This window comes from Ornithorhynchus anatinus, chromosome 18, assembly GCF_004115215.2.
Source record: "Ornithorhynchus anatinus isolate Pmale09 chromosome 18, mOrnAna1.pri.v4, whole genome shotgun sequence".
NCBI lineage: Eukaryota > Metazoa > Chordata > Mammalia > Monotremata > Ornithorhynchidae > Ornithorhynchus > Ornithorhynchus anatinus.
The window spans coordinates 22,783,519-22,798,975 of NC_041745.1; the positions used below are offsets into that span (position 1 = coordinate 22,783,519).

The 15,457-nt window shown below is 40.1% G+C and overlaps 1 protein-coding gene across 4 annotated transcripts in view; it reads right to left on the reverse strand.

Annotated features, from left to right (window-relative positions):
- The window catches only part of CTNNA2 (catenin alpha 2), a 1,145,386-nt gene that overhangs the window by 705,895 nt on the left and 424,034 nt on the right, over positions 1–15,457 (reverse strand). For 3 of the 4 annotated variants that reach the window (XM_029083155.1, XM_029083152.2, XM_029083150.2), the window contains one exon: positions 7,882–8,085. In XM_029083155.1, the coding sequence (XP_028938988.1) occupies positions 7,882–8,085 (204 nt within the window). Of the gene's footprint in view, positions 1–7,881; positions 8,086–8,269; positions 8,315–15,457 lie in introns of those variants that run through there. The other variant, XM_029083154.2, reaches the window with a different exon arrangement.

The following is a 15,457-nucleotide window of genomic DNA, read 5'->3' on the forward strand; positions in this document are numbered from 1 at the left end:
ATCAGTGGCAGAGGAGTATCTAAACAACTCCTGGACTGTTAACCCAAAAGGGGGGGGGGCACATACATTCTTAGAGGATGAAAAAACAAGAAACTGCATGACCTAGAGGAAAAAACGTAGGCCTCAGAGTCAAAAGACCTGCTTTCTAATCCCAGCTCTGCCACTTCTGTGCTTTGTCATCTTGGGCATGTTGTTTAACTTCTCTGTGCTTCATTTTCCTCACCTGAAAAAGGGGAATTCAATGCCCCAAGCTTAGACTGAGTCTGGTGTAGAGTAAGGACTTTGATCTCTTATTTTGTCTCTACCACAGTGCTTAGTTCAGTAATTCATATTTAGGAAGTGCTTAACGAATTCCACCATAATTGTTATGGTTGTCATTTTTATTTTAACAAATAAAATCAGAGTAAAGCACAGTCTCCAACACTGTGGCATAGCAGTGGACTGCTGTGCGCTCACTCAGGAGACAAGCCAACTAGGCAAGTAGTAATTCGGGCAGAGTTTGCTCTTCTGGAGCAAAGATACATTCATTCATTCATTCATTCATTCATTCAACTGTATTTACTGAGTGCTTACTGTGTGCAAAGAACTATACTAAGTGCTTGGGAGAGTACAATACAATGACAAGCAGACACATCCCTACTGTCAACGAGCTAGTGTCATCTTGAACATGCCTGAAGCATACCTATGACTATGGTAGACTGTAGACTATAAGCTCGTTGTGGGCAGGGAATGTGTCTGTTTATTGTCTGTTTAGGCCATCATCCTTTGTCTGGCAAAATCTTTTCTCCATCCTTATTGACACCCATGCCCATTGGCCTCGCCAGTTGTTCCAGACATTAAATCCCTCCATATTTCCTGTCCTTAATAACCTAGATATCTACTTTATTGAGAAAATGAAAACTATCAAGGTGTGATCTCCCTAAAATCTCCGTTGTCCTTCCCCAGTCCCTCCCTCCTCCTGCCCCTCCTTCAACTCTGCCATCTTTCCCAGCAGTATCTCTAGAGGAGATCTACCTTTTCTCAAAAGGTAAAGGTAAGAAGCTTCTGTTTGATGTTGAGGTGAATGGGCAACCACTGGAAGTTCTTGAAGAGTAAAGAAACATGGACTGAACATTTTCATATGGGCAATCACTAAAGATTATTGAAGAGTGGGGAAACATGGACTGAACATTTTTGTAGAAAAATGATCTGGGCTGCAGAGTAGAGTATGGACTAGAGTAGGGAGAGACAGGAGGCAGGAAGGACAGTATGAAGGCTGATACAGTAATCAAGGCAAGGATAAGTGCTTTAATTGACATGGTAGCAGTTTGAATGGAGAAGAAAGGGTGGATTTTAGTGACCTTGTGAAGGATGAACCAACAGGATTTATGATGGATTGAATATGTGGGTTGAATGAGAGGGAGGATTCAAGGCTAATGCTAAGGTTACGGGCTTGTGAGACAGGAAGGATGGTGGTGCTATCTAGAGTGATGGGAAAGTCCGGAGGAGAACAGGGTTTGGGTGGGAAGATCAAGAGTTCTGTTTTAGATGTGTAGAGTATGAGGTGACAGGAGGACATCCAAGTAGAGATGTCTTGAAGGCAAGAGGAAACGCGAAACTTCAGAGAGGGAGAGAGAGTAGGGCTAGAGATTTAGATTTGGGATCATTTACATAGAGGTGATAGTTGTCTGATCTTTCCAACCAAACCCTGTTCTTTCTCTGACTTTTCCATGACTGTAGACAGCACCATCATCCTTCTTGAAGGCAAGAGGAAACACGAAACTTCAGAGAGGGAGAGAGAGTAGGGCTAGAGATTTAGATTTGGGAATCATCTACATAGAGGTGATAGTTGTCTGATCTTCCCAACCAAACCCTGTTCTTTCTCTGACTTTTCCATGACTGTAGACAGCACCATCATCCTTCCTATCTCACAATCCCATAACCTTGTCATTATACTAGAAGCAGCATGGCTTATTGGAAAGAGCACAGTCTTGGGAAGAGGTCATGGGTTTTAATCCCAGTTCCACCACTTGTCAGCTGTGTGACTTTGGGCAAGCCACGTAACTTCGCTGTACCTCAGTTACCTCATCTGTAAAATGAGGATAAAGACTGTGAGCCCCATGTGGGACAACCTGATTACCTTGTATCTACCTCTGTGCTTTGAACAGCACATAATAAGTGCTTAACAAATATCATCATTATTATCCTAGACTCATCTCTCACTCATTTAACCCACATATTCATTCTATAACTAAATACTGTCAGTTCAACCTCTCCAACATTGTTAAATCCCATCCTTCCCTCTCCATCCAAATGTTAATCTAAGCACTTATCCTATCCCACCTTGATTACTCTACCAGCCTCCTTGCTGACCTCCCTGCCTCCTGTCTCTATCCACTCCACTGCATATTTCACTTTGCTGCCAGAATCGTTTCACTTCAAAAGCATTCAGTCCATGTTTCCTCACTCCTCAAGAACCTCCAGCGGTTGCCCATCCAACTTCGCATCAAAGAAAACTCCTTATTATAGGCTTTAAAGCACTCAATCATCTTGCCCCCTCCTACCTCACCTCACTACTCTTATACTTCAACCCAGCCACACACTTCACACCTCTAATTTCAACCTACTCCCTGTAACTTGATCTTGTCCATCTCACTGCTGACCTCTCAACCACATCCTGCTTCTGGCCTGGAATGCCCTCTCTCATAATATCCAACAGACAATTGCTCTTCTCTCCTTCACAGCCTAATCGAAGGCATATTTCCTCCAAGTGGCCTTCCCTGACTCAGCCCTCTTTTCCTATTCCTCCACTCCCTCCTGCAACACCCTGACTTGTTCCCTTTATTCATCCCCCCTCCCAGCCCGATAGCACCTTACGAACATATCCGTAATTTATTTATTTTTATTAATGTCTATCCCCCCCCAGACTATAAGCTTGCTGTGAGCAGGAAATATGTCTGTTTCATTTCTGTTCTGTACTCTCCCAAGTGCTTAGTATAGTGTTCTGCACACAGTAAACATTCTATAAAAATACAATTGATTGAATGTATTAATTAGGCTACTAAATGACTTTGTTTCTGGGAAATCACACCACACTTGAGTAGCTAATTCTAAAGAGAATAACTTCTCCGGTAGCATATTTAAATGAAGAACGTTTATATATAATGTATTGTGGCTGAGGGATTTGGAAATGAATCTGCTCTGCTCACCATTCACTTGGAATTTTTATTTCCATTTCTCTCTTTGCCCAGGAAAATAATGACTAATTAATACTGCCACAGATGAATAAATAGTGGCTTGGAAAGGACCTGCACTAGCCTAATCTGCCCCCTGCTCTAACTCTGTAGACATTCAATAATCAAGTCAGGAAGTTGCCAAACTGCTGGGAAATTTAGCAGTGAGTTTTCATTTTAACATGCCATGGCAACAACATTTCTTGGAACAATATTCCTAGAACAGTTGTTTCCTGTTTAATCTAAAACTCCAGAAAGGGAACGTTATATTCTTTAGCACAAGGTGGTTCCCATGTGAAAGCCTTCCATGTCCAGCTGATGAATGCAAAATGGAAAGATATAATGTACAACAACAGTGAATATATCCACCAAAATGAAATCCTTCACAGAACCAGAATCCATGAGAGATTGCAACTACATGGTGCTCTAAGTGTCTTTTGTCTTAATTCTGGTGAGACTAATCTAGATGGACCTCAATCAATCAGTGGCATTTATTGAGCTCTGATTATGTGCAGAGCATTGTACTAAGTCCTTGGGAGTCTACAAATACAACAGAGTTAGCAGATATGTTCCCTGCCCACAGTGAGCTAACAGACTAGTTATATCTAAAGTGTCTTAAAATATCTCAAGTGTTTTTAGAGATCTAATGAACAATGTAATCCCAATTGTGAACAGAACTGTGACATCAGAAACAATGGCATCGTTTCTGGCTTTACCCATAAGTAATGCTAGGCTAATTTCAAAATGGCCTTGTTGGAACAAGGAAACTATATGTAAGTGCCAGTGTGGTGCATGGGTGACCGAGAGACCATTTTCCAGACAGTCACTAAATCTGTAGACTTTGTAAAACAACATTCCCGGAACTATCAATCAATTGTACTTATTGAGCATTTATTGTATACAGAGCACTAGACTAAGTGCTTTGGAGAACAAAGTGGTAGACAAATTCCCTACCCACAGTGAACTTATGATTTAGAAGAGTTCAGTGAAAGAAACTGAGAAAGCAAAGAACTAAAATTAAGAAATTCCCACTGTCGACAACTTGCAGCCTCCTATATATTTGCCACTACATTTTACAAGACCCTGCATCTAAATGGGCAGACAAAATGAGGAAGCATTTCCAGATGGAGGTGGGTTGCCAGATCAGAAGAGAACATTAGACTGAAGGCTCTTTAGGGCTTTCTTTCTCCAATCCATTTTTTATGGTACTTCCTAAGTGGGAAACCAAGTGACTTCTTGGAAAGTGCTGGGGCCTGGGAGTCAGAGGACCTGGGTTCTAATCCCACTCTGCTGTGTGACCTTAATTAAGCAAGTCACTTAACTTCTCTAGGCCTCAGTTACCTCATCTGTAAAATGAGGATTAAATCATTGCGCCCCATGTGGGATATGGAGTGCGTCCAACCTATCTTGTATCTACACCAGTGCTTAGTATAATGCCTGGCAGAGTAAGTGCTTGACAAGTACTATAAAAAATAGCTTCACTTCTTTGTGCTTCAGTTTCCTCATCGGGAAAATGGAGATTCAATACCTATTCTCCCTCCTACTTGACTGTTAGGCCCAAATGGGATAGGCACCATGTCCCACCTGGTTAATTTATATCCACCCCAGGACTTACAACAGTGCTTGACACATAGTAAGTGCTTCAGAAATACCACTTAAAAAAATGTGCTTATTACGTGCCAAGCACTGTACTATGCACTGGGGTTAATCAGGTTGGACACAGTCCCTGCTCTACATGGGGCTCACATCTAAATCACAGAGAGGAGGATTTAATCTCCTTTTCACAGATGAGGTAACTCAGGCACAGAGAAGTCAGGTTACTTGCCCAAGGTCACGTAGGAGAGAAGTGACCAAGCTGGGATTAGAACCCCGGTCCTCCGACTCTCAGAGCTGTGCTCTTTTCACTGAGCCACGGTGCTTCCACTGTCATAATTTGGGGAAGTGTTGGGCACACTGCAGGCCTGAAATAGTGTTGAATGAGTTAATAATCAAGAGTTACATGCTCCAAATCAAAGGTTTCAGGAAACCTTCTGCAATCCCATTGAAAAGTTTGGATTGCTTCACCCTAGCAGTCTGGGAGAGAACTTCAGAGAAATGATAAAAACAATACTGAATGGCTAAATATTGTGTGTCCATATTCTGCAGGCAGTGTTTACATGAATAAATTATTTATCTGTTGTAAAGAAGAATTATATGCAGCCGTTAATACAATACTTAAAATTGAATTAATTTGATCAGAACCCAACAAAAGGAAAGTAAAGATTAATCAATTTCACACATTTTAGTCTAAAGTCCAGAAAAAAAGAGAAGAAAAAAGAAACAGTTTGTTGATTTCAGCAGGATTTGAGTCCTACTCTTTTTACTGCAAGGAACCTTACTTCGCCCAGTGCGGATAAAATGTGGCCTTAAAAGATAGGTACACAACCACTTGAACTGCCAAACCATCTACATCTTATCAGAAGGAAGTGTCAAAAAGGAAGAAAGCAATGTCTCAAACACAAGTATAAATACATTCTCCTCTCCCAAAGCTTTGAACATAAAAAACCAGCACTTCACGAAGATGGATATACAAAATTCATCAATTCTAAAAACTATCACTAGACCTTCAAGATCTTCCACCTAAAGTAATCATTTTATAAGACAAAATTCCTCAGGCACCAATATGAAAAGCTTTATTTCATGTCATCATCACCTGTTCTTTTAACTCATTCCTTTTATGACTTGCACTTCGGATAAAAGTGCATCAATGCCTCTTTGTTACTTACTCTGAAAGAACACCTTAACCATCAGTTTCAAAAAGAAAGTAATTTTGACTTCCACCAAAGGCCATAATTGTTCTTTCAAGTCAACCGTTAGTGAGGGGACCATAATCTTAAACAAACTTCAAATGGAAGAAGCACTTATGACAACTTGAACAACCCCCACATTTAAATCAGAATGTATTTTATAAATACCACCTTGTAACAGACTTGTGTTATTAGAAAATGGCAAATTCCTCAAATTGTGACATATCTATCCCAGCAGTTAATCAAATACGAGCATTTCCAGTACAATAGAAACCAAAGTAAGAAATCAAACACTCAGTTTGCTATAAAATAGTCTTCATAGGAGTGGCCAGCCAAACTACCAAATGCCAAACTGTCTCTTTGCTAAAAGCAAAACAGTTTAGATGCAAATATTCAAGTCCTTGAAAGCTAACAATATTGTATGGTTTTTTTTCCCAATTGGAACATCAGATTTTTATGAGTATTGGAAAATAAAGTGACTTCTGATGCTACTGCAGGAATGGCACTGCATCTTTATTTGAGTGTCTGCTTCTAGGGCCTTAATATTGCATTCTGAAGTTCTTCCAGCATTGGGGAACTCATTAGCCACAACAGGAGAATTATAGGAAGACAGGAGTGGAGCTGAGTGAGAGTGAAGAGGTGCTAACTGTGATCAGGAGGACTTTGAGGAGATCAAAAAGACATTCTTTGATCTTCCAATCACCTCTCAGACAAATATGCTTTCAATCATTCAGTCGTATTTATTGAGTGCTTACTGAGTGCAGAGCACAATACTAAGCACTTGGAAAGTACAATTCAGCAATAAAGGGACACAATCCCTGCCCACAGCAGACTTACAGTCTAGAAGACGGGCCCTAAAAGCAGGCTAAAGTGTCTTCCCCCAAACAGACCAGATACTAACATCACTGTGAACACACTCAACGGTATTTATTGAGTGCTTACTGTACGCAGAGCACTGTACTAAGCACTTGGTAGAGAACAATATAACACAGTAGGAAGACACGTTCTCTGCCCACAGCAAGCTTACATTTGTAGATGAACTCTGGGTTTGCTGGCTGCTCTAGGCATGAACTGGCATCAGAAAAGCACCATACAGAGCAGTAAGTCAGAGCCAACGATGTTATTCTAAGTGCCAGTATCACACTGAAACTTCCTCTGTGCTGAGACACTGGTGAAATCGAACAACCTGGGGTGTCCAGCCAGCAGTTATTACAATGATTATCTCTTAATTGCAGTAGCTGTTAAGATTAGTCATCATGGGCATTACTAGCTATTGCTCACATCTGCCTGAGGCATACTGAATTGCCAGGCGGAGAAATTCCTATTTCACAATAAACAAAAATCCTTTGTGCTTGAAATCCAATTCAAATTCTGCCCATTCCTATCATCATTTGAAAGGTCTGCATATCCTTCTTGATACCATTTTTAGATCTGTCCACATGGCCTAAATACAAAGAGAAAATACTACTGGAATAAATGGGCAGATCCTGAGAGTTCCATATATTGTACTGCATTTTTCTCACCTCCTTTTCAGAGAGGATCTAGAACATTTTTGTGCATTCAGCCTTTCACCCACTTCACACCGCTCTCCCATTCCAACCACCATGAGGTTGACTGCAATAATGGGAAAACCATTAAGAAGGACTAATGCAGGGAGAAGCAAAACTTAGGGAAAAAAATTTCTTCACCAAAATCACAGACTTCCCTTCCTAGGTTCAAATGCATCCAGAGACTAAAGCAGAATATTCACAAGTACTTCTCCCACCTCTTATTTTATGGGACCACCTGCTTTTTATGAAGTATTTCATCTCTTGCAGAAAATCCACAGAACCACTTAACAAAGCCACCAAGATTCAAAAGACGAAAGTGAACAGAAAACTTACATTATTCATGTACTCGCTGAGCAGATCCTGGAGGGCCTGACGGACGGCATTGCATTCAGCTACGATTCTCTCCCGGCGGTCATCGCGGGTGCACGACGAATCGGCCATCAGGGCTGCTCCGCTGATAATGCTCTCCAGCCTCTCTTCAAGAGACGGTCTGAACCGCGCTTCGCTGAAGGTCATGGGGTCTAAAATAATCTTGTTCTGAAAAGGACAAAGAATTAGCTGTGAAATGAAGACAAGGGTTCCACCTTAGTTATTGTCCAACAAAGTCCATTTTCCTCCATGAAAACCAGGGCTATCTTCACTGCTCATTGCTTACTTTGTCTTTCAAATTCTAAGAAGGTCTTAAAGAGAGATAGAGTTGGTATTTATGAAAAATGCAAACCTAAAGAACCAAATGAGACCCAGTTGTTTGTCAAGTGAGTGCTTGGCAATTGCTCTCTCACCAGATGGCTTCTCAAATGAGTTGTGAGAGTGTTTTAAAGCTCAAGCTAAAGTATGTGACCTTCAAGAAGCACAAACTGCTCCCTGTTCTGCTGTCAAAGGATACGACGAAGCCTTTAGAGACCAAATCCTGGAACACAGAATGTAACTAACATGTAATTATTATAGTCAATGTAACTGACAGACTGATTTAATGCTTCATCTTTTTCTCAGTCTCATCTATGGCTTATAATCCGATTTGTGTGTGCCTGTTAGAAAATCATGCAAATCAATTCCTTCCACAGACATGCTTGGAAATTATAAAAACTGCCTGTTTTCCATTGGCAATTTTCCCAATTTTTTTAAGGTGTTCAGGTAGGCAACTCACAGATAATTTTCAATAAAATAATAATTCAAGAAGAAAGTGAAGAGTGGGAGCAGAATTGGGATTTTGAAATCAGGATTCTCTTTTCAAGATAAATCAGGCTGAATTGATGAACTAATAAGGTATGTTTGGAACTGTATTCTCTTTGGAACTGTAATCTCTTTAATGAGCTAAAGTGCACAAACAAATCTGATGACTAACACTCAATTCAGATTTCAGGATCTTATTCATTTGAATTAAAATTGATAAAAATAGTTTTGGATGGAACACTGCTATAAATGAGAAATGACCATTACTCCCACTATATTGAAATGTATCGACTTAAAATGCATTGCCTGCTAAAACAGAAAGAGCTTACTTTCTCCTTTCCTCAAAGAAAAAATGTCTCTAAGGGATCTTCGGAGAAATTAAGTAACTTGCCCAAGGTTACACAGAAAATAGTTGGTCAGGATTAGAGCCCTTGGCCTCTGACTCTCAGGCTTGTTCTCTGTCCTCTAGGCTATGCTGTTTCTCTTTATCTCAGAGTCAGTGTAATAGCAGCAGCAGTCAGTCATAGTAGCAATTACACCATTTTTTTAGCACTTACTATGTGCAAAGAACTGCACCAAGTGGTGGGAAACAAATACAGATGATATATTAACATGGTTCCTGGACTCTAGGGGTTCAAAATCTAAGACTGAGGGGTTGGTGACAGATGTGTAAGGAAAGGTGAATGAAAATACAAAAGACAAAGACGATGATAAACACGAATAGAGTGGCAGAATTTCAGGCTCCTCCCACAGCTCGGGACAACAGGCAGAGAAGACCCAGTGATAGCCAGGCCAGTGGCCTTCTCAATGTTTCTAAAAGATCGAAGGTAACTTGCTGTCAGTGGTTGAGTCCTTCTCTGTGGGGGAGCAGGGGATTATGGAAACCCTGATGTCCTCAAAAAATATACGGTTGGTATTGAAAACAGTGGATTTGATAGATTAGAATATTGTTTCATTAAAATATTATGAGATGAATAAACCAGAAATTCATTAGAAGGTAATCAGAAAATCAATTTATCCCCAGTCTGGTGGAAATGATTTAACTACACTGGTAATCCTGCTTCTCATAATGACATTTAGTTCCACTAATTAACAGTTCATTATAACAGATCTCAATAAATTAACAGAAGTCTTATCGTTTGTTGAAATGTTTGCCCTTCCCCTAATACTCGCATAAACTGCTAAGAAATATACATAAGCAAAAGCTATATTCAATTATGAGTAAATAACATCAGCTCTAAGCTGTGTGACCTTGGAGAAGTCACTTAATTTTGCTTTGCCTCTGTTTCCCCAAATGCAATTGGGATTAAATACCTGTCCTCCCTCCTATTAAGACCGTGAGTATGGGTGGGACAGGGACTGTGTTAAACCTGACTATCCTATATCTACCACAGAGCTTACAACAGTGCTTAACAAATATTATTTTATAATTATTATTATGTCCTTCCCACTACTTGTCCTCACTCCTCTCCCATTTCAGCCTTTAGCATGTGTTACTCAAGTTACTCAAGCCAATCAAGCCAACCTACTGTGTCTCGCTCTTGTCTCTTGATACTGACCTCTTACTCTTCCAAATGTTTGGTACAGTGCTCAGAGTAAGCACTCAGTGATTACTAATAATTGATTGATGGACTGATAAGAGGGACATTAACTGTGGTGACAAATTGCCCTCTACCTCATTACTTGATTTATTAATCATCTTTTTACTATATAGAAATATCAGTATGAGCCACATATCTTCCTTATTAATTTGTGAATTTTTTTTTCCTCAAGTACACAAGAAGAAGTTCTGCATGTAAACTTCCTCATATAGGTTTTGATTTTGTTATTCCAGATCACATGGCTACTATGAGAATGATTGTGAGTTACAAAAAGTATCTTCCTAGAAACCATATGTTTAGGCCAATCTAATGTTTTGTGGGTGAGGAAAGAGAGATAGCTATAGTGATGGAACCACCAGTATGCTATATTATAGAGGCATTTTAAGAAAAAGTTCATAGTCACAACAATCATTGAGAAATGCACAGATTGGGGAAAGTACAGGGGAAAATCAACTTGCCTGATATAACGAAATGTAAAGGAAAAACAAAAATACTTATGATGGCTTAAATGATAGTGGCTTCAAGGCTAAAGACTCAGGGATGAGAAATCTTCACATGACACTCATATTCAGCTATGAGAATGTAACTGTTAGTTGCTGACCTAAAATGTTCTGTTACATAGGGACAGGACATTTCCATTCACAACTGCATTCTTAATATTGACTGACGTTCACCTAAAGCAGAAGAGGCTTCTAGCCAATTGGCTCCCAAGACATCTAGCCCCTCCGACTCCCCAAGAAAGGTTGAAATGGGTGTCAGCATTCATTCATTCAATAGAATTTACTGAGTGCTTACTATGTGCAGGGCACTGTACTAAGCACTTGGAATGTGCAATTCGGCAACAGATAGGGACAATCTCTGCCCAATGATGGGCTCACAGTCTAAACGAGAAAGCCTTCTGGCCTCTCCTTCCCATCCTGTTTCCTGCAGACTGATGGAGACACCCAGGAAGGATACACCAGAGCTCAGAAGAAATGAAACTGTTGCTAGAATCTTAGGGAAACAAACGTGGCTATTTATCTTGCCCAAGAAACATGGAATTAATGCATCTGTGTTTGTTTGCTTTACATAGCCTTTGGACCTTTGGTCATGGAGGTTTGGTCCAAGCACATGCGCAGACTCCAACTGTTTGGGAAGCAAATGAAGCTCAGGAAAAGAGTGTGTGCTAGGATGAAGTTTCTACTCAGTATGTAGGGGAGGAGATACCTGAAGAATTATATCATATTTATAGTAGTCACGCACAGCCACTAGAGCTTCTCACTTCACTCACTGTTTGAATCATGATGCTATTAGGGTTTTCCCATTCTCTGTAAGGGTTGTTACAATTTCTTCATGGCCTACCACTGTGGTTTGTCAAACATAGGTCCACAAGAAATCATTTCATGCTTTGGGACACCATGGAGTCACATCTCTGTACAGAGATATTTTTTGCCTTACTTAAATGTTTTAGACAACTACCCAGTGATTCTGTAACTGTGGAGTCTAACCAGTTAATGTTTTTTCTTGATTTGTGTGTGTGCATGTGTTTTGTGTGTGTGTGTGTGTGTGTGTGTGTGTGTGTGTGTGTGTGTGTAAATAAAAGTCTGCACCTTAATGGAACTTGCTTATTTCAATTTAACTGATATACAGGCACTTCCTGTACTGTCTTTAAATACAAAAAGGAAATGATATCCCCATTTGGGCTCAGGCTAGAAATGGTTCTGAAGTGACACTTTGGGATGGCATTAGCTCAATGAATCAGGCTACAAGAGTGATACTGACAGAGATCAAATGATATATCACATCTATCTTAAAATAAGCTAATCAATCACTACTGCATCAATTCCAATAAGCTTTGAAATTAAAATGTGTTCTTCCTGTGGAAAGGAGAGATCTGCAAGAATATCGTTTCTCTTCTTGGGCAAAATAACCGATATACCTGAAAAACCCCAGAATAGATGGTTTCCTTAGTGCAATACATGAGACACGGGCCCCTAGCTATTGTGCATATTTTTAAATCGTCCAATTTTTTCACCCCCTACCTTCTGTCCCAAGCTACCTGGATGTCTTCCTGAACAATTACATCAATCTGAAAGTGCAAAATATGTGTATCTCAGGTTCTATGCCCCTATGGAATGAACATCCCACAGCTTTTCAAAGAACAGGATCAACTACTGCACAGAGAGCAAACATTCGTCAATACCTCCAATGTCCGGAAATATTCCAAACAGAAAAACACATTTAAAATTAAAAATGATACTATACAATCACCACAGGAAATGAAAAATACAAGAAAATTCAATTGCAGCTGAGATTCCGGAGAAAATGCACAGATGCTGATGATGATCTCTGTGTGTTTAAAGTACAAGAAAGTTAAAAGAGCATTTTAAATCTGAACTTCTTAAGCTTTAGACAAGATGAATTCTGTTTTGTTCTTTCCTGGTTATTATTTCCAACCAAATTTCACCCATGTTCAAAATTTTCATCTTCAATAGGTGTTTTCTTTTGCTTGTAGAGAAAACCAATGTGATTTCTCCAGGCTCTACAAAGGATATTTGAAGAAAAACTGCAGAACTATCACAGGTTGGAATGGGGAATAGGTGAGAAACAGTATGCTCTACTAGAAAGAGCACAGGCTTTGGAATCAGAGGGCCTGGGTTCCAATCCCAGTTGTTCCAATTGTTATTGTGTGACCCTGGGTAAGTCATTCAAATTCTCTATGCCCAGTTTCCTCAACTGTAAAACTCAATCGAATTTCAATCGTATTTATTGAGTGTTTAACATGTGCAAAGGAATGTACTAAGTGCTTGGGAGAGTACAATATAGCAACAAGTAGACATGCTCCTGCCCACAATAAGCTCACAGTCCAGAGAGGGACACAGACATTAATATAAATAATTAAATCAATAGATAAATAATTACAGATATAAACATACATGCCGAGAGGAAGGAAGGGAGGATTAATGAAGGAGGAAGTAAGAGCAGTGCACAAGGGAGTGGGAGAAGGGGAGAGGAGGGCTTAGTCAGGGAAGGCTGCTGGAGGAGAGGTGCCTTCAATAAGGCTTTGAAGTGGGGGAGAGCAATTATCTGTCTGATATGAGGACGGAGGGCATTCCAGGCCAGAGGCAGGATGTGGGCGAGAAGTCAGCAGCGAGACAGATGAGATCGAGGTACAGTGAGAAGGTTAGCATTAGAAGAATGAAGTGTGTGGGCTGGGTTGTAGTAGGAGAGTAGCAAGGTAAGGTAGGAGGGGACAAGGTGTTTAAGTGCTTTAAAGCCAAAGGTGAAGAGATTTTGTTTGATGCAGAGGTGGATGGGCAACCAATGGAGTTTCTTAAAGAGTGGGGAAAGATGGTTTGAGCATTTTTGAAGGAAAAATCAGGATTCAATACCCATTTTCCCTCCTGCTTAGACTGTGAGCCCAATGGAAGACTTCCAGAAGAGCAGCAAAGCGAGTGGATAAATCACAGGCCTGGAATTCAGAAGGAACTGGGTTCTAGTCCTGGCTCTGCCACTTGTTTGCTTTGTGGCCTTGGGCAAGTCACTTCACTTCTCTGTGCTTCAGTTACCTCATCTGTAAAATGGGGATTACGACTGTGAACCCCACGTGGGACACTGTCTGCGTCCAACCCGATTACCTTGAAATCTACCCTTGTTGCTTAGAACAGTGGCTGGCATATAGTGTGCGCTTAAAAGATACTATTAAAAAAAGGACAGGAAATGCCTGTGATCTGATTATCTTGCATCTACTCTAGTGCTAAGCATATAATAAGCACCTGTATCACTATTATTATCATTATTGCATAATAATCTGTTGAATGAATTCATGTCTAAGCAAAACCTTGAATAGGCAGATGCCCATAGCCTTCAACACTATATGTGACATCTCTCTGAGATGAATGGATTTTGGACTTACAATTTACAGCACTCAAGGCAGCAACTGCTTAGGAGTATAATAAAGTCCTATTTCCTATAGACACTTGCCCTGTGTGCAGAGCACTGTACTAAGTGGTTGGAAGAGTACAATATAATGATATAACAGACACATCCCCTGCCCACGGTGAGCTGAGCTTAGGGTCTAGAGGGGGAGACAGACATTAATACAAGTGAATGAACTATGGATATATACACAAGTGCTGTAGGGCCAAGAGTTGGGGTGAATATCAAGTACTTAAGGATACTGATCCAGGTGCATGGGCAATGCAGAAGGGAGAGGCAGTAGGGGAAATGAGGATTTAGGGAAGGCCTCTTGAAGTAGTTATATTTTAATAAGCCTATCCATTACGCCCCCCCCCCATCTCCCCGCCACCTACACACAGTCCTCACAAACAGCCAAGGGGATCACACAAGCAACTGAAGTAAATACATATCTGCAAACCCTTTTTCTACACTTAAGACTTTACAAAAGGACTTAAGAAAGAGGTACAAATGGGTACAAAATTGATGCAACTCACGCAATTCTAAGGCAAATGACCTCCTAATAACAATAATTCATACACATCACTTTTTGACTGAAAGACAGCATTTCGGGTGTTTGTATTTCTATTTCCCAAGGGAAAATTTCATTTTCACTGTGAAAATTACAATTTGTAAGCTACTTTCAAGGGTTTTAAGTGGGTTTACTGAATGATGATACAGTGCAAGAAATGCAAATTGAAAGTCCTCGGTACAACCTCAACACTTCCTATCTGTCCTGTGCCTTTTCCTACAACTAAGAGAGTCATCTTTTTATGCAACCCAATGTCTAATGTGATTTATGGTGACATTTGAAAATGATATGCCCAAAATTATAGGGGGAAAGAAATTACTTTTGAATTTTAATTGTTCTCTATTCACACTAGTATGCAAATAAAATAATGCTATAAAAAAGAATCTAGATATATGAATCCAGCAAAGTAGGATTGGGGGTGGGTGGAGAAATTCTTTCACACATTTGAGATGATAAACACCATCCAATGACATGTATTTATACCATGGTTGCATGACTTTGTGCTGAGTGCTATATTAAGTTGAATAGAGCCTGCCTTGCTTCATTGGAATATGCAAACCAAAAAAGATGAGTGATCCCAAGAAACATCTATTATAACCAGTCAATCAATCAATCATATTTACTGAGTGCTTACTGCATGCAGAACACTGTTCTAAGTACTTGGGAA